This window comes from Vanellus vanellus, assembly GCF_965231255.1.
Source record: "Vanellus vanellus genome assembly, chromosome: 2".
In the NCBI taxonomy this organism is placed as follows: Eukaryota; Metazoa; Chordata; class Aves; order Charadriiformes; family Charadriidae; genus Vanellus; species Vanellus vanellus.
The window spans coordinates 122,018,199-122,045,198 of NC_138906.1; the positions used below are offsets into that span (position 1 = coordinate 122,018,199).

Below are 27,000 nucleotides of genomic sequence, written 5' to 3' on the forward strand. Positions count from 1 at the left end.
CTGGTCCTGCAAGCACTTCGAAGCTGGTAACTGCAGCTAATGCAACCGCTCCACTCCCAAGAGCTGTCTGGGGGTTAGGAACCCTCTCTGTCACATGCATATTTTTTTACAGAATATGCACTATCCATTACATATTTGGAATAACTAAATGGAATGTTGATATATTCATGCATAGCCTCGATACATTGCTTTCTACTGGGGTCTTTTTCCCCAAAACTTAGCGGCAGCTGGGGCCACAGTGCAGTAAAGAACCTTTAAACAATGCAGAAAAGATCAATGACATTCATTTCAAACAATGTGAAGTATTTGCATATTAGCTTCATATGAATCATAAACCGATTTCAACATCTTCTTACTATGAATATACACTGGATTTTCCACTTTAACAGCATTAGTTAGATACTTCGCTTGTCTCATTTGGTTGTCTAAAAGAAGAAACTACTTTTCTAGAAAAAAAGAAAAGAAAAACAACCACCAAAACATACAGCTGTAGTAAAGTTACCTTTGCTTTTGTACGAAGCAGAGGTGGACTCTGCTGGTCTGATCATAGAATCATAGAATCATAGAATGGTTTGGGTTGGAAAGGACCTTGAAGATCATCGAGTTCCAACCCCCCTGCCATAGACAGGGACACCTCCCACTAGACCAGGTTGCTCAAAGCCCTTTCCAGCCTGGCCTTAAATGCCTCCAGGGATGGGGCCTCAACAACTTCTCTGGGAAACCTCTTCCAGTGCCTTACCACCCTCAAAGTGAAAAATTTCTTCCTAATGTTCAATCTGAACCTGCCCTCTTCTAGTTTAAAGCTTTTCCCCCTCATCCTATCGCTACATGCCCTAGTAAAAAGTCCTTCCCCAGCTCTCCTGTAGGCCCCCTTTAGGTACTGGAAGGCCACAATAAGACCTCCCCAGAGCCTTCTCTTCTCCAGGCTGAACAGCCCCAACTCTTTCAGCCTCTCCTCATAGGAGAGGTGCTCCAGCCCTCGGAACATCCTCGTGGCTCTCCTCTGGACATGCTCCAGCAGGTCCACGTCCTTCTTATGTTGGGGACTCCAGAGATGGATGCAGTACTCCAGGTGGGGTCTCATGAGAGTGGAGCAGAGGGGCAGAATCACCTCCTTTGACCTGCTGGCCACAATTGATCTAAAGCATGTCCCTGTCCTCCACCCCAGGGAAGCCAGCAGTTGCCTGGCACTGCTGTAGAGCATTACTCAGCATAAGGAGGGAGTGGCGGGCAGAGCTGGGGACAAGGCAAGGTTTCAGGGGAGTCACCCAGGGCTGGCCACTGTCCCTTATACCATGGCCACTCGACGCTATTGTAACTCACGAGAATACTTGTGCTGACAACTATTATACCTGAAAGTAAACTGTCCCCAGAAAAGTTAGGTTGTTTTAGATGGTCATTTATTTGCTGTTAAAAGTTTATCAAGAGAATTTAGACACTTGTTTGTACTCTGAGAAAAGAGCAACCCTGTGCGCACATCACACCTTGGAAAGCCCTTTTCCTCACCAGGCACCGAAGAAGGGCTCGGCTGCTTTTATGGTTTGAAAAGCAAAGATGAACTTCCTCTTTGTTCTGCGGTGTCAGTGACTCTGAACTGCTTCTGTCTCCAGAGGGAAAACAAAGATTGAGTGCTCCATGGATCCTCCCATGCAAACCGATTGTTGGGACAGAACTGCGGCTTGGTTGTGGGGGGAGCAGGAGTGTTTCGCAGCTGCCAGGTTAAAGTGGAGGAAAGCCAAAAAAGAAATTTGACTTTAGTGGTCAGTGACGCAGCTACTAGCTGTGTCAGAAACAAATTGATAGTTTGACATTTTTTCATAACTTTAGGCAAATTATTTCTGTAAGATATGAATAATAAAAGTTTTCCATACAAGGGAACTAAGTAAAAAAAAGCCCCCAATTTTTAATGGTGACTGAGGGTCTTGTGAGATGTGCAGGACATGTAGCTGACCCACATGAAAGTTATAAGCAACATAAGAACAGACATCTAAGTTCTGGCAAAATAATTTGCACAACAGCTTCTGTCTCTCTGTGGCCATTAAGCTCTGTGAAGAAGAGATGATTCTACTCATTCCTCCCGTAAACATGTAGGTAACTTCAAAGGAAAATCTGTGCTAAGGATTGTTCAAAGGAAATTAAATTAGCTTCTTACTCTATCATATCAGCATTAAAAAAATGGCAAATAGTTGTAAATATATATATAGTTGTAAATATATATATTTGCCAATATTTCATTAACTGATAGGCAATTTTGGATAGGCAACCAAAAACTTTTCCAGAATTCCAGGGAGCTAACTTCCAGTTTAAGAAGAAAGTCGCAAATAAAGGTTCTTCTCTTGCAGCCTTTTGATGTAAAGAAATACTTTCAAGTTACGATCAACCATCAGGCTAGGAAATGTAATATACACCTAGAATCAGAATCTACTTCTTAAATCACCAAATTAAAAGTAGTGTAATATGAAGGCTCTCCGATGCATGCTCTGCCTCATTTATCTCAAGGAGGAATTACTAAAAGAGATTTTTTTACTAACATTTTTTCTTTTACTAACATTAGCTGCACTAGCTCCATTGGCTGTTAAACCCGTACCAAACAATGCCCCTGCCCTTGAGACCCTGAAGAAGATCCTCAGAGGATCTCAGGGTGTATTCTTGTGCAAAAGTACACATTTCTGTTCGGTTACAAAGTGATCAGTCCAGCCCAGTGACTCAGTGGCAGAACCAAGAAAGAACACGGAAGCCCTTAATACTGTGCATTTCGTGCATAATGGCTTCTTTGTTTCTGCCTTTTGCTTTCTTTAAATTAAGAAAATTGTATTAATGCAAGGGTATTGGCAAACTTTGTAAATTCTGATATTCTAAGTAAATAATACAAACAGATGTACATAACTGCAGAATAAACTGTGAGGTGAAACTGTTTCCCTTGAGTTCCCCATACAAACTAGAATTGTTGCAACTGACATCACCTGCAATGCGAAATTATTTATCGCGCAGGGTAACAACGGTAACAAGGGGACATAATGTAAATGGAAAGACTCCCGCAAGGCCCGTTCCCTCCCCGAGTATCACACACAGTATCATAACCAGCCGCTTCAGGAGCTATTTACGACAACTGAGTGTGATCTTAGAAAGATTAATTAGGTAAGTACCTCAAAGAAGAGAGGGTGTACGGGATTTAATTGTTTTGCCATCGTGGAGAATCAGTTATGCCTTCATAAGCATCAATTAATCAGGTGTATCCAGGAAAGATCTCTGCCAGATAAGAGTAGGAAGGATATGGCTCGGAGCGCCTTAAAAAGAAGATTACAGGGAAGGTTATGCTAAAACAACTCAGAATTTTATTCTCCCACAAGACCGTAACACACCACCCCCCCATCAACTACTCGTTAATTTATCGTTTTGTTGTCACAGTGGCTTTGCACCACCTCCTACACCCTCCACTTCGCTTTCCTGAGCGGGGGACGGAGGGGGCGGGGGGGAGAAAGGGGAATAAAACTCAAACTTTGGAAGCCCTGGGGGAAATGGCGGCCGCCCGCCCGCCTGCCCGACGGGCCCTCAGCCGCCGGCGCGGCCTCCCGCGGGCGGGGCTCGGCGGGGCGGCGGTCGGGGCTCCCCGCCGCGGGCCGGGCCGGGGCCAGGCGGGGCCGGGGCCGGGGTGGGCCGGGCGCCACCTGCCCTTTCCCTTCCCTTCCCGGCGCGGCTCCCCGCCCGGCACACTCCACCCACCCGCGGCTACTTGTGCGCCCCTCGGCGGGCCGCCTCCATTTCCCCGTCGCGGGCGGCCCGAGGAGGTGACGCACACCCACACACCCCCCTCCACACACCTTGAGACGGTCGGCCATGTCGCGGGGTCCCGCCGCGGCCGTGCGGCTGCTGGCGCTGATGGTGAGTGCGGGCCCCGACGGGGCGCGCCTGGACGCGGGCGGCGGGAGGGGTGCCCCGGCGGTACCGGGGCGGGGGGAAGGCGCTGTCCTGCCGTGGGCAGCCGGGGGGGAGCTGCGGCGAGGCCGCGCGGGAAGGAAGGCGGGAGGGAAGGAGGGAGGCGAGGAAGAGCCCCGCGGGGCAGAGCGCGTCCCGTCGGGGCTTGGCAGCCCTCCCGCCGCCGGGCTGGTTGGGGCTGGGAACGGGTCTTCTCCCTTTCTTTGGAAAGTGGGTAAAAGCAGTCGCCGTTTGCTGTCCGAAAGCAGGTGAGGGTAGAAAAAAAAACCGATAAGAACGGTATCTCGAATGGGTGGGGGGTTTGCTTTATTTTGAGGCGCCGGGGAGGAACAGCAACACAGTGGAGCGTTAGTATTGTTGCGGTCTTTGTGTTCAACTAATTATATGTACTAATAAACTGTTTTACCTTTTTGAACGAATAGTGCCAGGAGGGAAAAATGGATCGTAAAGTGTCATTTAATGGAAGTCTTAATTGCCTTAGAAAAATGATCCCAAATTCTTAACAATCCAAGATATTTCAGGCTTTCTCCTTCTTGGCCCTCCCTCATTTTTAGCCATCAGCCTTTAGACCTCCCATCCTATGAAACACCTTTTCAGGCCAAAAGCAAGGAGTATTTCATAACAAACCGAGCGAGACCCAAGCGCCTGTTTTTTTTTTGATTTAGACCGATGCTTCCTAGCTGTTTCAAGATATTTTACAGGAAGCTCTCCTTCATATCTCCAGTGTTGCTCTTTAGCTCTTCACCTTTCCAGGCTGGCAAAATGCCTGCGGAAGTCGGGCCGCCGCCGCCGCTCAGACGAAGGCGAGGGTGGAGGCCAGGCCATGGGCTGCGCTGGGGAGCTGCCAAGGAGCTGGGCAGGGGTTCAGGAGCAGTTTGTTGCATGGTCAGGCCGGCAGGTTGCTGGAGATCAGCACCTCGCTCCCCCAGCTCCAGATCCTGCAAAATCAGGTTTGTTAGCTGTGGTGACCTGTTGCCCGAGAACTGTAATGTAGACTTGTGGGTGGCCACATGTCCGCCAGCAACAGTTAACCCTGTTCTTTGCAGCAAGCTGGGAGTTATGGTTTGGTTGGAAAATGTTTTATCCTCATTTTGCCCAAAAGAGCGATGAGGATTGCTACTTGTACAAAAGTTTTCACTGATTCTTTCTGTGGTACCTGAAGCTACAGCACTGTCCATTTTGGTGGGCTTGCACTGGCTCAGGATGCTCTTCGTTTTGCTTGAAGAAAAGAAGAAAATTGTTTTTCTCAATCCTCATCACCCTCAGTCTCAGCTAAAGCTGCGTACGTATACTAAGGGTGAACTCAGTTTGGTGGTTAAATGCCTCATTGTCAGATAGAATATGAGAGCAAATAAAGCTGCCTTAGTTGATTGATGTCAGAAGAGAGAGAGGCATTGCTGGGCTTTGCCTTTTTTGTTTGTTTAGGGTTTTGGTTTGTTTTTTTTCCCTGATCTGGACAAAGCCATGTGGCAGAAAGTCTAGTTGCTTGTTTAAGAGCATCGGATTAGGGTCATGTATGTCTTATGACATACAAAGATGGCACTGGTAACTTCAACACCTTAAGAAACTACTGAAAAACAAAACCAGTCTAAAAGCAGTGTTCCCCCAAAGTGTCTTCTACCTTAGAAGCATTGAGAACTAAAAGTTCTTCCTTTCCCTGTTTTTCCTGGAAGTACCTCTTGGTCATCTGTGCTCTCTCCCTGCCTGTGGGCTGCATCCCTGTATGGTCATCCCTGCATACCTTGCAGAGTACACAGCAGCTTTCCCCATGTCCCTGCCTCCGACCCTTTTCCAGGGATGTCCAGGCATGCCAGACAGTAGTGTACCCGTAGGGCTGGGTTTGACATGGCATGTGTCCAGGGAACACACCCAGAACCATGGGCCTGCCGGGCTGGCGCGGCTATCGAGGATTATTAGACTGGGAGGTTCCTCGGTCATTTCTGAAAGTGGTGGATATCACATCTTCAAGAGAGGAAGTTTTGGAACACTTCCGATGTTTGAGTGAAAAAAGAGTTGACAGAGATGTATGAATCTTACTATGCGAGTAGCAAAACTTATTTTTTCTCTGAATGTCATCACAGATTGTACTTCCTTGATGTTTGGGATGTTAGACTTAGGCTGGGTATGCTAAAATTCAGTCCAGAATGTGTTAGATCACTATTGTAATGTCAGAGCCAGTGGCAATTACTTTTCAGAATTCATAGAAACAAGTTACATTTAAAAAAAAATCAAACCACATGATGCTTAGTTTTAGAAAGAGCAAAGGTGAGATAATTTAAAGCAGCCTAGCTTCTATTGCCAGTAACATGCTGAAACACAGTAAAAATATTTATAAGCATCTGTGCCTGTATCCAGCAACTTAATACTGTTCCAAAAAGGTGGGGAAAACTAGCGCTATGGTGAGATATGAAAGCAAATGAGAAATACATAAGACCTAGTATTTTATCCATCCTATTGAATTAGAGTAGTGTATTATTTTGTACAACATACTTCAGAATAAAGTGAATCCACCCAGGAGATACTAGACGAAAGCAAATAATGCAGTGTAAATTCAGGAAGTCCTGTTTTATGGTTCTTTAAGTGAGATTAAAGAACTGGGAACTGAGAAAAGAAAGTGGGTAAGATGCATGATAAGTTCTCAGATATTTGAAGGGTAATTGTGAAGGGAATTACGGTGTTCGATGAGCGGATTATCAACATGGCGAAGAGGGAGGTCCAGTTTGAGGTTAGGAGATCTCAATATAGGTGTTGGAGTTTCTGTTATGATAAATGGAGATGCAGTGGAAGCAGGGTGCGCCTATTTGGTTGGATCAAATTGTGCTTTCTGAGCAAATCTCCAGAGTGTGTGAATCTGATCCCTCCTGGGTGAAACTGCATTGGGATATGCATCCGTCTGCTCGTGGGTGTTTGGTCTGTGGGATCATTCTACTTCTAGTCTGGAGTAAAAACCACAAAACACGGGTTGTCTAATGTTGGGTTCTCGGCAGCGACTGCTTTGCTCTACAAATCCTCTTATATTGGGCTTACAAACTAGACATAGCTCCAGTCAGTGAAGCCCAGAGAGAAATAGATGTGGGCTGGCTTTGGGGCAAGTTGAACTGCTCTCTGATCTCTTTGTCTGTATTGGCTGTATTTCTGTTGATTGTAACGGAAGTCTAGGTATTCATTTAGGCATGTAAATTTGTGTGCCTTAATCTGAAACTGAATCTCATCCAAACAGCAATATGATCAACTTGCAAAGAGCTAAAAATTAGGAAAATAAAATGAGGATAAAAATTAACAAAGACTTTCCATCTGTAAGACTATCTAGGCACCACCTTAGGTTAGCTAGTGAGGCTGTGGGACCTCCATCACTCATGTTTTTTACGAACAGGCTAAACAGTTGTCAGGAAGCACGTAGGTCATCCTGCCCCAGGGCCAGGAGATAGACTAGTAGATAACCTTGGATGGTGCCTTCAGCTTGCCTGTCTAAGTGTGGAAGATCTTCACTTGACCATCGTCTTCAACACCAAACTGACTCACAGGAGGCGCGAGATCCAAATCTCCCAACACACAGCATACATGGAAGACCATATTTTTAGGGCTTACTGTTTCATAGCGTAGCAAGTACAGACACATACCTTCTTGCTTACTCAGTTTTCATCTTTACAGTATAAAACTAAGCTGTGTGTTTAAAGTCTGTCCTTTAGTCTCTTCCTGACTGTACACGAACAACCGATTTGGGCAAGAGCAGCCTTGCATTCCCCATACATGGCAGTCACTCCCTTCTTTCCCCTGCCCTCTCGCCTAGTCCTGCTGCTTTCCTGTAGTATTTCATTCCATTTCCATTACTTCTACCTCATTTTCTGTAACCATCCGATTGTCTTCTGACAATGCCTTCTCAGCTCTGTGTCATCAACAGATATAATCAGTAGATGTCTCTTTTTTGGGCCAAGGCTATGACCCACGTCAAATGACAAGCAGGTTCTTCCTACTCTCACTAAGCCATTTAATAGAAGGCAGCTCTAGGATACTAAAAAAAAAGGTAAATTAAGAATGTATTTATTAATCTCGTAAATAGAATTGCTACTCTTAAACACCTTTTGTAGATATCTTAGAAGTCCCTTAAGGGATTCCCTGTAGACTATACATTGAAAAATCCAAAAATCTGTTTTAGCAATAAAACAATGTTTCAAGGCTGCTTGGCTCCTAAGCAAACAAATTGATTTTTACTTTTAGTTACCTTAGTGAAAGACTTTCTGTTTATAATGGCTAATGGAATTTTCTATGCATTTCAGTGGAAGACTTGCTTATTCTTGGAGTTCAGGTACTTTTGTTTATACTGCAGTTCTCAGGTTTCCAATACAAGGAAACTTCTGACCTTGTGCCTCTTGTCTCCATTCAGTGTGTTGACAGAAACACTTTTCCCATCAGTTTACCAGTAAGAACAAACAAGGATATTCATGATGACATCTTGTTAACTATTAACCTTCCAAAAGAGTTGCAGCTTCTATTGGAAAACCTTGACTATAAACCAAAATTCTCCTGTTGCTCTTGCTGGTACAATCTCGTTAATCATAAAAATAAATTTTAAAAATCCATATAACTAATAAAAACAAGCAAGATTAAGAATATTCATTAAAACAACTTGGTCTAAGATGTAAGGTCCTGTAGCTCTCACAATGCATGTCCATTAGGGAACTTAGTGCTTGCTGTTTTTTGTCTTCAGAATATATACATTAGGAAAATTGCCCTTTGAAAAACAGTTTTGTTGTGCAAGTTGAAACAGCAGTCTGCTGCATTGCTCAATACCATCCACTGTGTTGCTGCATTGTGTGGGAAAGAGATAACGTCTCTTTTTTAAAAAAAAAAAAAAGCTGTCATCGATACAGCAATCAAGGCTGAGTCAGAGGGATGAATAGGGAAAACCCAGTCAACAGTCCAGAAGCCAGTTAAAGAGGATATAAAGAAATACCCCCTGACTTATTTCAGTAGGAAATCACCTTTTCTGTGCCTGCTTTGCCTTAGGCATTAGAATTAACAACAAAAAAAAAAAATTACCCAAGATGCAAAACGTAGGTACATATAATAGTTCTGAAAACAAAAAAAGTATTCTCTTCCCTGCCTGTACAAAGCTCAAAAGCTTTATTTGTTGGTTTCACATGTTGTAATAACCTACTTTTTGTTATTGTTGTTTCCCAATGCCTGCATTTTTGCACTGTTTGAGGGTTTTTGTTACCTGCGGAGTCTTTGGCGCCTGAACAGTGGACGTAAACTCAAGGTCTCTGATAATTTGGCTGAGGCTCCAGTTCCTTCCAGCTAGGATCAGGCACCTAACTGAGGTGTTTAAGGGCATGCATAGCTGTCCTGGGCTGTCCTGGTGCATGGGCAGTCCCAACGCTGGATGTTGGCATATGAGACTTTGTCAGAGCAAGCATGATTTGCTTGTTAACATGCACATGTCTCAGCCTTGTTTAAGTAAGGGATGCATGTATGTCATTTATCCTCCCAGCAAGGCACTAAGTAGAGGGCTGCTTCTGTCGCCTATGCTTTAGCAGATGTTTTGATTAGTTTTTGCTTTTAAATGTTATTTAACCTGTTTTGTTCTCTGTTGTGGTTGGTAACCCACCACAGTCTGTGTAATCCATGATTTGCCCAGAGGAGGGAACTTCTCCAAGGTGCTGCTGGCAACCAAGACTTAACTTCCAATCAAGGGCAAATTCTCATTGCTTTGGAATACTGAAGCATTGTTCAGCACTAAAAAATGGTTGTTTAAAAATGACTATAAAGTCAGCACTTATTGGGGAAAATAAAAGTTATTAATTGCTTATGATCTGTTTCCTGCTGGGAGAAAAGGGCAAAACTTAATAGTGTGTGTTTTTAATGTGAATGGTTATGGGTAAATTTTTCAGAAGCTGTTACGGGTAAACAGTAAATATTACTTGGCAGAGGTCAGATGCCCTCTTCGTTTTTTCTTTGCTGTTCTTATGGGGAAGGTTATGTCAGTTAAGTTTTAGTACTGCTAAAGTGGCATAGAATTAATGTTTATCATAATTTCCATTGCAGATCTGTTTGAATTATGGAAATGGACTCTATGTGAAGGTAGGAAATAATGGAAAACTGCTTTTCTTTATCAGTGTCTGAAGAATGGTTCTCTGAGCAAATAGCAAGTGACAAAGGCATCTTTTAATTCAGTTGATATATATCTTGTTTTACTATTTTCTGAAACGTGAAAGCTGAGTGATGAATAATGAAAAGATGAAGTGTAAGTGAATAGATTCCTACATCCATCAAACTGGATGGCATTCAACTTTGAGAAACTTACTCTAAAATACTGAGTTTATAGATACCAGGTTTTTTAACTCTCTGTAAATGAAATCAACTGCTTTTTTGTGGAAGATGTTAATTGTTGAAACATTTCCAGATGTTAATCTGGAAGCCAACAGACGCAGTAGGGACTAAGCTGGACAGAAGAATGAAGGGTCTCATGCAGAGTGAGAATGAGGGGTGGTTGAGCAAGGATAGCAGAAACAGTGGATGGGTTGATTAGAGGCCTCCTGCTTCATGTATTCTGTTTCAGAGAGAAGGTTGAGTACAAGGCAGTGTTGGTGGGATGGCTAACAGGGTAATAAGGCAGAAACAGTGGTTTAAAACAGCCTTAGTGCCAAACCTCTTCCCACATCTAATGACAAGCACTTAAATCTTCCAGAACGGGTGTATTTTCACCAACCCACCATGGTGTATACACTGGTGTATTTTCACCAACCAATACAAGGGATCTTCCTCATGTGTTTAAAGCCTGTCTTACCTAATTCTGTCTTGATGAAAAGACTAGTGTAGTTTTCCTCTTCAAACGACTTGAGGAACATATAGCTCTTAGATCATGGTTTGGAAGGCTAATGCTGCTCCATGATTTCAAAGTTACCAGCTACTGAAAGAGCAAAAGCTATTCAGAAGTCTGGGCTACAGCAGCAATGAATCATACGTCTGAAATGGTTAAATGTAATGCTGACATTCAACTTTTTTTTTTTTTTTTCACAGGTTTATAATCGAAATGGCAGGAGTGGCGTGTTGTCTCACCCCAACAGCTTAGTCAGACAGAAGCGAGAATGGACAGTCCCTCCAGCTTTCATACGGGAAGAGGAGGACAATTCCTATAAGAACCCAATTGCTAAAGTAAGCCGAGAAAAGAGATAAATACAGAATACACATAAAAAATAGAGATGAAAATGTAAAATAAGGGCACAGCTGCCCTAAACACATGCACAAATTTTTCTTTAAGTTTAAAGGACTATTGAATGTCAGTTGAAGATTGGCACATTTCTTTCTCTTTCCTTCCACAGATGAGTTGCTCTTACAGTCTGATTTGGCTTAGTCTCTCATCTTTTCCCAGCCACCAGTTTTCATAAAACTTTTTGGAATGCAATATCTTTTTGATTTTTTTTTCACTCCACCACCCCTACACATCTGTGGTTGAACTTGGCAAGTGGGTCCCAAAACTGCTGGTGGTGACTGGGCAGAAGGGTGTACATGGAACATGATTATGTATGCCTAATGTTTTAGGAAAGAGAGTTTAAAAATAACCGAGGTGTTCTCCTTCGTGCAAAAGTGATACGTATTCGGTTCAGCACCAGTGTTGAAACCTGAATTCACCACACCTGTCACTTTGGCATATAAAGTAGCTACAGATGGTAGGAGGCTGTCACCCTCTGCTTGGGCTGCCCCTTGATGGCGATGCTGGCACAATGCACACCTGCTTTTCCAGATGTTTCAGATATTTGCTGACAGCAGAGGAAGGGTATGATCCCTAGTCTATGCAGCTGCTTCTCTCCAGCCCGTTCCTCTCCACATCTGACCTTTTTTCTTCCACCCTATTGTTTCCTCAGTCCTGGTCCTACTCATTAGCTTAGGTCTGATCTCCCTTAAAAAGTTATCATATTTTATTTCCAGGCTTTGCTGAAGTAACTTCAATCTCCTCTGTTCAACTGATTGTTCCAGACTTTTTTTTTTCCCCCTTGGTCTTTCTCCACATTTTATTTGTCCCCATCTGTTTTACCAGCCAGTTTCCTTCTTCCCTCACTCCAGCTTTTCCACCTTATCATGGTGGTTTTCCAGCCTTTCCTTGCGCTTGTATCCTATCCCACTCTCTTTGTCCAACCAGTCCCAATTTTCTTCTCCCACAGACCTCTCCACTCCACAGTTTTCAACTGTTGCACTGCCCATCATGTTACTCATCTCCCTGCACCGGATCCTCAGACAGAACATGCAGCTCTTCCTGCATTCATCTCAACGACTCCACACTCAAAGGAGTGCAGGAAAATGTTTACTATTATTTTTGCTTTTCATTACAAAAATAGCAAAAATATTCTCTTTGCGTTTTTAAATGTAGTTTTATTTACTGAATGCTATTTAATCTGTTGTATTCCTGCTAGATACATTCTGATCTTGAAGATACAGGGATAGTGGTAACTTATACTATATCTGGTCAAGGAGTAACAGAGCCCCCTTACGGATTATTTGTTATCAATGGAAAGACTGGAGACCTGAACATAACAGGAAGAGTTGACAGGGAAAAGACTCCAATGCTGCTTGTAAGTTGAATAGTAGCTTTTACCTTATAGGTGCCCTCCTATCCATTTTTTATTTATTTTGTTCAAATGTGTTTGCTTCAATTAGTTTTAATTCAGTTTCTGGATATTTGTGTATTGTATTTGTGCTTATATTTATAAGCGTATTATATGTGCTTATATAACGCTTACATTTTGTTACATATATCGTATATATTTCTATTTTCCATATGCATTTATATATATATTACAGTTACTCATAGTATTTGCTTATTGTTTCTGTGTCTATTATTTCAGCTCAGAGGTCATGCACTAGATAAGACTGGAGCAAAACTGGAAGAGCCAATAGACCTCCCAATTAAAATTGTGGATATAAATGACAATTTTCCAGTGTTTTCACATGAAGTTTTTGTTGGTTCAGTTGAAGAATTAAGTAAAACAGGTAACATTATATTTAAAATTGTGTTTTTTTTCATTTATCTTTTCCCCAACACATGCAAGGGGCACAAGTGAATGTACCCTTTGCAGCAGTATATCTGCAGCAACAAGGATGCATTCTCTTCCTTGCTTAGGCCAGGTTATCCACATAAGAATGCAAATTTTTATTCAGGGCTAGGTTGCGTGGTGTGATAGAGGGAAAGCGGCCACATAAAGGCATCAGGGAATAATTCCTCTTATGGAATTTATTGATCATCCGCTTCAGTGAGATAGTGAGTTCCCTCAGCTGTCTTTCAAGTCAGTAGCAGCTGCATGGTAATTGCTTCTTTGCCTGAATTCCAGCTAATGTACAGGCTTGGACACTGGATGCTGAGATACACCCTTTCCCAGAGGACAAAATCCTGTGCCATGAGTTATAGGGAGTTACACCATGGGGACCACCATGTATTTTGAGTGAAGCTGTTGGGAAATGCAGCTTGTTGTTCAAAACCAACTTCTTTCTTCTCTGTATGATATCTACAGTTTTCTGACAGAATTTTTGTGAGAATTCAACCTGTTGTGTAATCTTTGTGCATTGGTTTCTATGAGTTACATATATGCTGATACAGTCTTTTTGTTTGCTAGAGGATATACTTGTAACATATATTATGTGGATTTTAGGAATGTTTCTCCAGCTCTATTCATTAAATAAATAAAGGCAAGAGCATGAGAAAATTACGCAGCGCATCTGACAACTGTCTCTTAATCTGTGACATTGCAGTAAAAATACTTGGCAGTGCATAGCAGTGTAAACATACCATATTTTTTTTTTGCTTTTTTCCAGGTACAATTGTAATGAGGATAAATGCAACAGATGCAGATGAGCCAAATAACCTAAATTCCAAAATTGCTTTCAAGATCATTTCCCAAAGCCCTAGCACTGCATTCAGTATGAATAAGGATACCGGCGAGGTTCGAGTAGCAAAAATAAACCTTGACAGAGAGGTAAAAAAACTCTCCCGTTTTTAATCTGTTAACAGCGGTCTTCTGATGCCTGTTGTGTCACCTTCAGCTCATCCTGCCACGTTGATGAGCTGGCCCTCTTGCCTTCCTTCACCTCCCTTAGGATTAAAGCCTTGTCTGGCTGATACATGTTTTTCAGGGATTGGGGGGAAAGTTGTGATGGGATCAAGATTGTATTCCCCTGTCACCTTTCTAGCACAGCACCAGCTGTTGCTTTCTGGCCCTCCCATGCAGCCAGGGCAGCAGTTATATGAAGCGAGAGGTCATTTCTCTGTGCTGGAGAGCATATGGCAATGACAACAGAGATCACCATCTGCAAAGCTGCCCACTGCATCTGGATTTTTGTAGCCTGCTTTGCAAATCACAGTGCAAAGAGTTAGAATGGGTGCTGCTGCAAAACAGCATTGAAAGCCGCGTATTACCGGCAACTTTACCTGTGCTTGCATGAATTTTCACTGGCCAGCAGATGGTGATCTGGATGTTAGCTCTGCAGCTGAGGGCAACATCTCTGCCTCTAGCCCTGTCCTGACATGCAGGTGTCACTGGTCCTGGCTCTGTTTATGGCCACTGAAGTTTTTTCATTTGTCCTGTAAGTACAGTCTAACTCTTTGTGGGAAAGATGCAAAAGTCCCAAATCCTTTTCAGAGCCTCAGTTCTACTTCAGCAAAGCCTGTGAAGGTAGTTGCATGTGAGTTTTACTGCTAGCTAGAGAGAAGAGGAGTTATATTTGACTATGAGAGCGATTACCAAAATGTAATAGAGTTAATAGAACAAAGGCTAATTATTTTTTTTCCTGGTTTAAACACTCTTTTCTTATCATGGCAGACACAAAGTAGCTATTCTTTGGTGGTGGAAGCAAAAGACCGTGGTGGTGAATTAGGTGGGAATGCTGCAACATGTTCTGTAGAAATCAAGATTTTGGATGTCAATGACAATCTGCCTGTGGTCGAAAGTCGTGCAGTAAGTACATTTATCGCAATATTTGGCATGTTCCTATACCTGCCAGTATCCCTTTGCTTAATACGAGGTTGTGCAAACTTTCTGGCACTGATGAAATGAGATAAATCATGACATCTTTTTAAAGAAGGTGTTTTTTGATTCCAGTTTGAAGGAAGCGTTGAAGAAAACAGAGCAAATGTGGAAATTCTGCGAATAAAAGTATTTGACAAAGATGAGGAGTTTTCTGATAACTGGCTGGCAAACTTTTCATTTGTTTCTGGTAATGAAGGCAACTTTTTTCGTATAGTAACAGATACCCAAACAAATGAAGGAATTTTGACTCTTGTGAAGGTTAGTATATTCTTTAGAGAGTCTTCTTTAAATATTAGAATAATTTGTTCCCTTTAAGTTGACATACAAATTATTTATATTCAGTCAGTATGTAAATTGGAAATTTACATGGTGGACACTCCTCTTTTGGCATATTCTTTGTTGGTGTATTTAGTAATTCCAGGCAAAATAATAATTTTGTCCAGGTTTGCCACTTATATTCTGTGTAATCTCGAATATATCTAGTGAGGCAGAAGTCCCCGAACTTTTCTTGACGTTGGGCAACCGTGCTAACACATAGGCTGTAAACTTTCCCATATTTTTGCTTTCCTTTCTGGTCTCAGTTTAAATTTCCCGTGGCCACAGATACCGTTGCAGGCAGCACCTACTCCATGAACCACAGGCTACAGACTATCTTGTGAATTTCCATAAACTGAAATTATGAAAATGTTTTCCATAATTTGAAATGTGTACTTTATTAATTTTACTCCCCTTTACTCCACAATAACCGAAGATGCATAGTGCCCTAAGTAGTTTTTTTTCTTTTTTTTCTGCTCTGGTTTCCTTATCTGAAAACTGATAATTTGTAAAAAAAATTGATAAGCATTATGAAGTAAATGAATTGGTTTAAAAAAAAATAAAATTGGAAGAGCCAAGTAATATTGAGCACTGATTCACTGAAAGCAAAGACAGAATATATGAGTAGGACTCATTGCTACTTAACCTTAAATTCATTTAAATTCAGTAATATAAAGACATACCTATGTTGCCATCCATTAAAAATAAGAAGAGCAATCTTCTTTATGTGCTTTTAGAGAGTTGAACCATTCTGTATTGAGGGTAACATGTTAACCAACAGTTCTTCTTTGCACGGTAGCATCTTTATTATTTAAATTATTTAATAATATTATTTAAATATTAAATTTATGAGTGTTGTCTAGGTATCAGATTTGTCAAATTGTGAGTAAATTATTTTTTTTTTTATTGCTCTAGGAACTGGATTATGAAAAAATGCAAAGCCTAAACTTGGGCATTGTTGTTACAAACAAAGCAGAGTTCCACGAGTCAATTAAACACAGTTATAAAGCACAAACAATTCCAATCAAAATTAATGTGATTAATGTGCGGGAAGGCCCTATATTCCCCGGTGGCACAAAAATTATTGAAGCAAGTGAGAAGCTGCAGATAAGACAGGTTATTGGACAGTATCAAGCCTATGATGAAGACACTGGAAAAGTAGCAGAGTACATTAGGTAAGAATCTTTTTATAGCCATCATAACTGAGTATGTCAGAAATCACATCTTGCTGTAAAAATGTGTATATTGAACTGACATAATTTCAGAGGCAATCATTTTCTACTATGCATAATTCAAACCTAAAACAATGTCATCGTCACCGATATTCTGTTATGCAGAAAATAGCTGACTTGCAAATCCTACTTGTTCAGTCATATATGGCGAGACACGGGTGTTTGTGCTGAAATTGTCCATGCTTGCATGCTGTTTGTCATGCCTGTCTACTTTTGAGCGCAGATTTATTTGTCTGACTTCATCGTCTGCAGAAATGTTATGAAAAAATACACAGAAACATCTGGCAATTAGGCAGAAAGGGTGTAAAGTAGATAAGTCTGCATGTGCGTGTGTGTGTTTAGCTTTTGAGTCATAGCTCTTCAGCTAAAATGTTGTTGATCCACCACCATGGCTTTTACAAGTGGAGCAGAGCAGCAGAGGTGCATACCCAACGGTGGACCCCTCTCCCCCATGCCTGTAAAACAGTCCGGCCCAGGTGGCTGCTGCTCAGCTTTTGCTGGGAGCAGGGATGGAGGGGAAGAGGATGATGACTGGCAGCAGAGCTCCCTCTCCTGCTCCGTTCTCGCTCCCTGAATCTTCTTTGTGTAATACTCCACATCTAAGTCCTGGGTCTAGAGGGAAAAAGCATGTTTCAACATTTAGGCTAGGTTTATAATACTAGGTTTATAGTTGAAACCAATTCCAGCAGCAGGAGTGTCAGACCTCAGACCTAGGGATTTGTTCTCTGCTTTAAATGAAGCGTAAACATACTGTCAAGCTGCTTTTTCCGCTAATGGTTGTTTCTTCATTATAAATCTGTACATCTTTATATGCAATTTTAATCAGATACGCAAAAGGAGGAGATACAGCAGACTGGATCACAATAGACTCAGTCACAGGTGAAATTCGACTTGCCAAAAATCTTGATTACGAATCCTCTCATGTAGTAAACGGTACCTACACTATCACCATGTTGGGTGTAACTACTGGTAAGTTGAGAGCGTTTTGGTTTTGCACTAATTGGTTTGTTTAGGGTTTAGTTTGCCTTTCTACAGCTATAGTGGGCATAACTTCCTTATCTTTAACTCCCTAAAAGTTAGGCGCCTAGTGCAGTTTCCCATAGGCTGTGTATTTGGAGGAGAGACATGGGCAACTAAGTGAAATAGGATGAACCTTGGAATGGGTTCCCAAGGTGCCCCTTTCTCTTCTTTGACTAGATGGAAGTGAAATTTTTGTAAAGGTTTTGCAAAGACTGAATCTGATACGACCATCCCTTGTCAAGGTGGAAATTGCCGGTATCTCAGTATGCTAATGGACAGACTTCAGAATCTTAAGTTTTCTTGAACACTAAACAAGGCTCCCTGAACTTCTTGTGTATCTAATTAGAATTCTTCTTTTACAATCTGCATGTTATCATGTAAACATACACAAGAAATACTTTTTTTTTAAGTTAAAATAGTAAAACAGCTCGCATTCAGAAGAACTTTGTCAGTATGTTTATTAACATTAGGAATGAAATACTGCTGCCATAAGCTCCAGGGAGAGCTCTTTCAACTTATTTCAGCAATGTGTGTGTGTTTTGGAAAATACCAATTTTTTTTATTTTAAGATTAAATTTTTGCACTTTTAAATCAATTTAATTTTTCATGTTTTAAAATCTTAGATTTTCCTAAGAAAACAGTCACCGGCACAGTCGTTATTCAAGTTAAAGACGAGAATGATAACTGCCCAGTTATTGTGAACCCTGTGCAGACTGTGTGTTCAGATGCAAAATTAGTTGATGTTACAGCCAATGATTTGGATGGTTACCCAAACAGTGATCCCTTCAGCTTTACTGTCATTGATGAGCCAGAAGGAACAGCAAAGAAATGGATGATTGCATCCAGAAACAGTAAGTAAATACATTTTAATTACTTTCAGTTCTTTAGAGTCCTGGTGTTGTTACTTCTTAATTTCAGTCAAATTGACAGTTTGGCTGATCCAGACCAAAAAACCCCATGTATACGGAGTCAGGCATGAAGACACATCACTTGTGTTCTGCTCCCTTCTCTCTAGTGGCTATAAAAGCACAGTCATGACTTCTGGAGCCTGTCACCTTCCCTCAGTTGGACCATTTTTGCATAGCTTGATGACCCACATGAGGTGACCGGGGTTCTGTGGGTAATGCTGGGATCAAGCCGTTCTCATCTTCCCATGAAAAGCATGCACTGATGGAGGATGCTTTTTGTTAAAACTGAGCTTGGAGATGTGGTTGTGTTACTGGCTTAAGTTGCTCTAACTTACAAATAAATACATAAATCTGTCTGCACAGTGGGCCTTGAAAAGGGGAAATACAGTGTAACCTGTATAAGGTTGTCCAGCACGGTAGGAACAAAAATAGGTCAGAAATCATAAATAATCTTAATTAGTATTTCAAACTGAGATAAGAATTTTCTTTTTATATTTCTGCTCATATAAGCCTGGGAAATGCTTGAAGGAAATGCCTCAGGTAGACTGAAGGCACCAGAAACCACTTTTTTCTTCTCAGACTTGTTATCCTGTCCTCCATAATCCTACAGCATAACACTGCAAAGCAATTAGCAGAGTCATCCTAATGGCCAGGTTTAGGACCAAGAAGGAATCTTCTTAACTTTCCTCAAGCTGCATGCAGCTAGACCAGCAGTAATTGTAGGGAACACAACTTTTCCAAAGAGGGTGGCGTTCCCCAACTGGGAACATCTGTGCATCTCTTGCCTAGTTGTGTCCTTGACATGACATGGCCAGAGGAGCAGGTGGTATGTTGGTTCTCTGGTCTCTGCCTGTGGCCTACGATAGATTAATCTCCTAAAGACTGAAGCTGGGGTTTTTTGCGAATTCAGCCTTTAGCTATCTGAGTGACGTGAAGGTTAACGCTATATAGGTGGTTGGGCTGTATTCCACGAGAAGTCTCTGCTGGTGTGAAACTTTGCAGTTATCTGAGACTGCAAGTGAGCATGGCTGCTTTGTTAGCATGAATTAATTGATAAAAATAAGAGCATATACACTGTAGCAGCAGCTAGTTAAACTTAATTCCATTGCATTGGGTGGACTTAACTGGAGGGGGCTCGTTGGGAGGCTGTGAGGGTTTTATTTCCATTAGTTTACAGGAGTCAGCTTTCTCTCTACTCATTTCCTATTTGTCTTTTTCTTTCACCTCCTGCTTCTTCAGGCACCAGTATACAGCTGGTACCACAAAACCTGAAGCCGGGCAGAACTGAAGTTCCCATCCTAATAAAGGATTACCAAGGGTTCAGCTGTGCTGAAGCACAGTCTCTGCAACTGACTGTTTGTAAATGTGAGGATGACGGCGTATGCAGAGATAAAATGACTGGCGATAAGTCAGTGGGTCTGGGACCAGGAGCGGTTGCACTAATCATCTTGGCGTTTTTACTTTTGCTGCGTAAGTAATTGTTTCACATTATCTCAGAAGCACTGTAAGTATGGTCTGCAAGGCATCAGGAAAGAAACAGTCCGGCTCCTGGGTTTTATCATCTTGATATATTCTGTGTAAACTCCTAGTCTGTGTGAAGTCATGGCAAATCCCCAACTAATTTTGGTAACATCAGCATTTCACCCTCAAAGGATTTCAAGCTGTGCATTTTAAAATTAATTTGTACAACTTTAATATTTGTTTATGGTGCTGTAAATAACAGGTGGGGAAGCAGTAAGGAATCCTTTTGGTGTTTCCCACACCTCCCCATGTGAGCCCTAACTCTTCCCACTCAAACCGCAGTGCTCTCTCCACTCTCTTCTCCCTCACTGTAGACCCAGGTCTGGTGCCTTGCTCTGAGCAGCATGTGACATTGTTCTTTGGTAAGACAAAAGAGAAGCTTGAAAATAAGAGAAGAATGCTTGTAGTCAGGGCATGGCTGTGTGTACCAGTGCTGCATTTAAAATGGCAATAGTTTTTGGCTTGTACTAGTAGCAATCTAGCTACAAAGTTCATGCCACTCGAATATGCTCTGCTCCTGAAACTGGATTGTTTTAAGTTCCCCAGGCAACGCTCTAGACTGGTCACAGGAGTGGTGAGGTGGAATTTACATGACGCCATGTCGTTATCTAGTAGTAAAGGAACAGGAGGGGTTAGAAATGCTGAGGTTGTACAGTGATATTTAGGGCTTGGTTGTGGTGTATGAGATCTTCAGTAGAAGTATAGCTATATATATGTGTGATCATCTGCAGGATTGAGGCCCTAACAGGTTAATTGTCAGTTTGGTATCTAGAAAACCATCCTGGTATATATGTATATCAAGGAAATACCTTGAATATTTGGAACGCGTATTCAGTCGTTATCAGCCCTCATACTGATGACTAGCTCACTACAGGTACGTTTTTATATGAGAGCTAGCCAAACTTCAATACTGACTGTTAGCATGCTTTGACCCTAATCATTGCATAGTTAATGGCAAACCCGTGTTTCCCTGTAGTTCTTCCGCTGTTACTGCTGCTGTGTCCCTGCGGTTCAGGAGCGAAGGGATTTGCTGCGATACCAGACTACAGTGAAGCGATGTTGCGTCAGTGGAACAGCGAAGGGGCAGCTCCTGAGGAGAAGGCATGTATCCCTAATAGCATTTCTCTTTGATTTCTATCCAAGTGTTCAGTTTGGCACTTGGCATCTCTTCCACATTATGGACTGATGTTTCAGGGCTGTGAAACCACACATGAACATTAATTAAAATTAACCCTGTGAGGCTCAGTGAAGGATGCAAGGAAGATGAATTCCACCAGCAGCTCTAGAAACACCAGCCATGGTGTTTAAATCCCAAAGTAAGGGGAAAGCAATCAAGCAAATGTCGATGGTATCTGAGCAGGGGATAGGAGTGTGGGAAAAGCATTGACGCTGTAAAGAGTGAAGCATTTGCATTTGCAAGCCTGGAATGTTCTGCGCCCTTTTGGGAGCACGGTAAAGCAGCGAAAGAATAGCTTGTAAATCTTAGCTTCTAGTTTAAAGTTTCAGGTTGCATTTTAAATTACTTCCCTGTGCCTTCTTAAACAGAGTAAACTCTTTTAAAAAAGTGGGCAGAAAAAAGTGCAAATCTGTAGAGGGAACAGTAAATGGCAGTAGAAGTTTGCCCTTTCTTGTTATGCTACAAAACCCAGTTTTCAAAAAATAAGGGCATGACACTGGCATGCTTTTGCGTAATAACAAAGAAACAGAAGTAAGGTAAAAGACTTTGATTTGGGGCCAATGCTCACACCAAATTCTTGATAAAAGACAATTAGGTGGGAAGCCAGACTGCTAGAAAAGAAGAAAGGGCCAGGCAACACCACAGAGGCAGCAGTCAGTGCATGCTCCCCCACTTTGTGTCTGGGGAAAGCTGGGCAGAGTCTGTCTTGGAACAGCTGAGCTCCCTTTAGGTTTGGAAGACTTTTTTGGTGTTTTTTTTTTTCCTGTTTTCACTCCCAACCCTTTCAGTTTCAAGGAAATAATGATCTATAGAAGCATTTCTACGATCCTCCTTGGGAACACAGTTGTGGAAGCTGCACCCTGTTTCAGGGGGCCCTTTACTCTTTGCAGCAACATGTATAAGTGCAAATTCGAACAAGTCCTAAGACGGCACACTCCCAGGTCCCACCCAGCCCCGCTGCTGGTTTGGTGAGTTCCATGTGCTAGACAGCACCGCTTTCATGTCACGTTGTAATCTGTGTTATTTATTTAGCCAGTGCTAAGCGTCATCCCATCCACTGCACTGGGGAACTCGAGAGGAGCAACCAGCGGAGCAGCAACAGCAGCAGCAGGAATGAGTGGAGAGGAAACTGCAGCAGGAGGAGGCAGCTCTGCCTCTTGTGTAGGAGACTATCGCAACACTATGACCAAGGAAAGATGGGAAGAGCAAAGACATCTCCTTTCTGGTGCTGAATATGGAGCCATGGCAGCTGGAGTGGCTGGAGCCATGGCAGGTGTAGAAGGCAAGACAGTGGTGGCTGGAGGAGGAGTCACAGTGGGAGCGGCAGGAGCCATGAATGAAGAGTTTTTAAGAGACTACTTCAATGATGTAAGCATATGACCCGCGAGTAACAGTATTTTGATATTTACACTTAGTACCATGAAATGCTGTTCATGTTATTACAAACACAGATGAGTAGATATGTATATATAAACAGTCCTGATACAGTGGCCAGTGTTGTGTGCATGTGGAGTTGGGGGCATTAAGGACGTCCTCACATGTAGGACTGAAGAGCATTGCAGCGCTTGGTCTTATAGCACCGGCTGCTTAGAAAGTCTCCCACAAGGAGACCCTTCTCTCAAAGGAGGTACTTGGGAATGGGATCCAGAATATTCGGCAATAAGCAAGGCGCCCCTTGCCCAGGAAGAAGCCACAAGAAACACTCTGTGATATAAATCTCAGGGACTTAAGCACATTAAACTGGCCTGTAGGGAGCTACCTATGACTCATCATGAGTCACAGCTACAAACTATAATGGAGCAGGTTTTTGAAAGATAAGCCATAGATGTCAAACGGTAGAGGGTGGGTCTGCATTTTCAAAGTAGCTGATGAAGTAAGCGGTGCTGGACTTGTCTCTTTGTCCAATAGCCTGGCTGTTCATCAGAAGTGTAAGAGGCACATGTTGCAATCCCCTTTCTGACTGTTTGTTTGTTTGTTTGGGGTTTTTTGTGGTGACCTAACCATTGACCAATAGGCTATACCTACTCATTGCAGCTATTTCTCTTTGCATGATGCACATCATTAGTCCTTAGGCTGGTGAACTCCTTGTAGTGGAAGTTTAACTTCCATATGGCAGGGAATGTACGTATTGTCCGTCACCCGTAGAAATAAAACATCTTCACACCCTACAGCTGGCTGATAACAGGGCTCTCTAGAGGAGCAGCTGTGCAGCTTTGAATCACCACCTCAGGCCAGGGAAGGATTTGAGCTTATGACACTTGTATGTCTCCTGAGTGCTCTAGCTACTGGTCTTCTGGGTGAACAGATGCAACAGTAGCAGTTCTACTTTCCTTACGCTCTTTGCACTTCCTAATATTAAGAGATACTTTAAACATAGCTGCGTGCTGAAGTCCTGCAGGAGGGCTTTGTAAAATCATACTAGAGTAAACTTTACAACTTTTGGGAAGCTAAACAGACTACAGGAAAGAAAAGAAAAAAAAAAACCAAACAAACAAACAAAACAACAACAACAACAAAAAAAAAACAACAAAAACCAACCAACCCAGGCAAGTTACCAAACCACAGTTTCAGATGTGTGCTGATTTTCGTAGAAGCATATCAAGTAATGTGCCTATTTCCAGGATCAAACACAGATAAGCATACAGAGTCAGTTTGGGTCTGGATATATACCACATTACACAGATGCCTGTGCTAATATACACTCCAAAACTTCAAATGTGGCAGAAAAGTGGTTCTGACCACAAGCCAGCAACTGTATTAGGTAAAGCTGGTTCAGCAGGTCCAGAGGATTTGTCTGTCTTAACTCCTGGAACTGGAGCTGGTGCAAGCATGTACACGGATATTTGTGCTAGCACTGGCAGCAGCTCCATTGCAGACACTGCTTTCAACCTGATCTGGCCCTGGAAGTCAGAAGCCATGAGCCCTCCGTGTTGCAAAGTGGCCTGCATAGAGCCTAAAAATGTATATGCTGGACTATGTTCTCATACTTATAAAGCCATTTAACTTGGTGATTTGTTTGCTGTTGGGCTCCTTGGGTGTGATCCTGCAGGCTATGCTAGTGAAAAGGGCCATGACAGGTGATGACATGTCAGCATGTACTCATTAAATGTATGTTTAAATGTTAGGATACTCTCAGGCTTGGTTTTGGCACTCTCCCACAAACACCTAGTTACAGGTGAAGGTCATTCACTGAACTAAAATAAAAGCAATCTGTGAGGATGGAGCAGTATCACAAATGGCACAGTTCCTGATAGGAGTAGCAGCAGGTGGTGATAGTACCCAAGGTTTTCAATTTCATTTCAGATTTTTCTTCTCATCAAGTGTACTGTCAAGTTCAGACTAACTTCAAAAAAGCAAAAAGCACTTTTAGGAACTGCCCTTGGTTGGTTGACAGTTTCTGTGGGTTAAATGTTCTTATTTTAACCTTTTTGACCAAGCATTCCTGATTTTCAGATTTATTTAGAGCTGACATTAATGAACTTTTGCTTGCTTTTTTGTTTTCTGTCTGTAGAAAGCTGTCTCTTTTGCGGATGAAGATGAAGCCCAAGCTGCAAATGACTGTCTGCTGGTTTATTCCCAGGGAGAGTCAGGCTCTCCCCATGGCTCCATTGGCTGCTGCAGCTTTATTGAGGGTGATCTTGACGACCACTTTCTTGATGATTTAGGAGACAAATTTAAGACTTTAGCAGAAATATGCATAGGCAGACAAATCAACATGAAAGACAATAGCTCCAGGAATGAATCAGGTTCTGGTCTTGACACAAAGTCATGGTTCTTAGATCAGCAAAATGCTTCCAGCTCGGAACAAGCCTTTGCCTCAGGCAGCCACTTCCAGACCACCCCACTGGTGCATGCAGGTGGTGGTGGCGCAGTAGAAGACACCGTGTCCAAGGAGGTGGTCACAGAAACAACTTTTGCATCCCGCTCTGGGCAACATGACACCCGGCCCCTTCCCAGGACCCATGCAGAGACCAATTTCACCATGACGGAAACGTCCTATTCTGCAGGGGCTCCTGCCCGCTCGGCCACTGTCTTCCTAGACCCCCAGTTTAAGGAGAACGTAGTGGTAACAGAGAGAGTGCTGGCACCGGCGTCGAGCTTGCAGGGTATGGTGGAAATCCCCGATTTGCCTCACGGAAGTAACGTGGTGGTTACGGAAAGGATGGTGAAGTCGGAGGGCACTGGGCCAGGAGCCCTGGTGGTTCAGGATCTACCCGACTCCCAGTATGTTGTGGTGAGGGAGCGGGAGAGGGTGCTTGTGCCCGCTGCAGAGCAGGGCTCTCTCAGCTTCCCCACTTCAGCAGAGGGGCACAATGTGGTGGTGAACAAAAGAGTGGTGACAGCCTCGGGGATGCAGAGCAGAGCCGAACAGGTGGTGGGTGCCGGCTCAGGAAGGCAAGAGCATGTGTTAATCACAGACTCCCTGCTTAACCAGGCGGGGTCCAAATTAGAGGGGCCGCCTCCTGCCAGCACCACTCTGAGCAAGTCTTCCAGGGTCACCAAATACAGCACAGTGCAGTACACTCGCTCATAGCCTGGGCCCCTTGCAGGGATGGTGGTGTCCGGCACCCTTGTGTCCGCCTGCATCTCACTTCAGGCGTTTTTCTTGAAACCCAAATTTGCTGGAGGTTTCAGAATGACATGGACTTGTTTGCGGTAGTTTGTATAAATAAGGATTGTTACCAAGAAGTGAGTGAGGAAAACTGCTGTTGTTATTGTGTAACATTTCGCAGTGATGTTTTTGAAGTGTAAAGATGTGGGAAATACATATTTTTTTTTCCCTGTTTGCAATTTTTGTAATTGCTTTTTATTATTCAGTTAGTGTAATAATACCTCATAACCACAGCTGCATAACTATGGGAAAGCAGAAAAAAAACCTAAATGTCGTGATGGATAGTAGCATATATAGCACAAGTTGGGTTTTCTGAACTGCTGTTTGGTGTATCTGCTGAAGTCACCCCTAAGGGGGACTCCCTGCAATTTCTCATTGCGTGTTTCCCATCTATTACTTTGTGGGCCAGGGCAGCTCCTCCTGAGCTGCAGATCTCTGCACCTTGATGAATTGATAAGAAATCTCTCCTGCCTGAGAAGCCCAAGCCACCAAAGTCAGTACATCCTCAGGGCAGTGGGGTGTTGATCTCCTGGGAGGATGTCACAATTCCGGGTTATCAGCATTTGTACCTTAAGCAATCAATACTTGCACATCAGCACAGGGGTTAAAGAGAGCAAGTAGCAAAAAAGCTGAGAACTGAAATTTTTTGGTACCTTGATGTAAAAATTCCATTACTTGGTGTGGGTCTAGGCTGACGTGTACAAGTAAGCATTTGCATTGTATAGATTTTTCACTGGCTCCTAACCCGTCCTTTAATAGTTTATGAGAAACAGCCAAAACTTACCTTAGCTTTAGAGCCAGAGATTCAGTCAGTGGCTTTGCTAGCAGAGTTTATGGCCCTTAGACATCTGTAGGATCTGATTTACTAATGCAATTGACTGAGTGATATTAATTCTGTTTGTGAACTCAGAGATACAAGAGCATAGAAATGCAGCCTGGTGTGTGTGTGAGTGAGGTTCTGCTGGCTCCAGTACCAGAGCTCGGCTAGCCCATGTGGTGCTGTATAATGGCACCTTTCCTTAGCACTGACAAGAGAAAGCTCCCTGTACTTGTGCAACACTTAGAAATTTCACGGAAAGAAAAGTAATTTTGTGGTAAAAGATGACAACAGTACTGCACTGTTTGGTGCCATGTATATATGCATATGTAAATATTTATTTGTATGCAGTTGGAAACATTTTAAAGTTAATTTTATAGAGGAAAAACTGCTATACACTCCTCATGTTTTCTCAGAGTAGAAAGAAGCGGTTTAGGTCAGGTA

General features: G+C 42.6%; 1 protein-coding gene across 1 annotated transcript; it reads left to right on the forward strand.

The window, feature by feature from the left end:
* Window positions 1-3,837: 3,837 nt before the first annotated feature.
* Window positions 3,838-25,661, forward strand: DSG2 (desmoglein 2; the record flags this gene model as incomplete). The annotated part of the gene is made up of 15 exons (XM_082479283.1): window positions 3,838-3,882; window positions 9,982-10,017; window positions 10,957-11,091; window positions 12,348-12,506; window positions 12,780-12,924; window positions 13,744-13,904; window positions 14,748-14,882; window positions 15,027-15,212; window positions 16,185-16,444; window positions 17,328-17,470; window positions 18,145-18,372; window positions 19,669-19,899; window positions 20,927-21,055; window positions 22,164-22,495; window positions 24,639-25,661. The coding sequence occupies 15 exons, from the start codon at window positions 3,838-3,840 to the stop codon at window positions 25,659-25,661; spliced, it is 3,348 nt and encodes a 1,115-aa protein (XP_082335409.1).
* Between the last annotated feature and the right edge of the window lie 1,339 nt (window positions 25,662-27,000).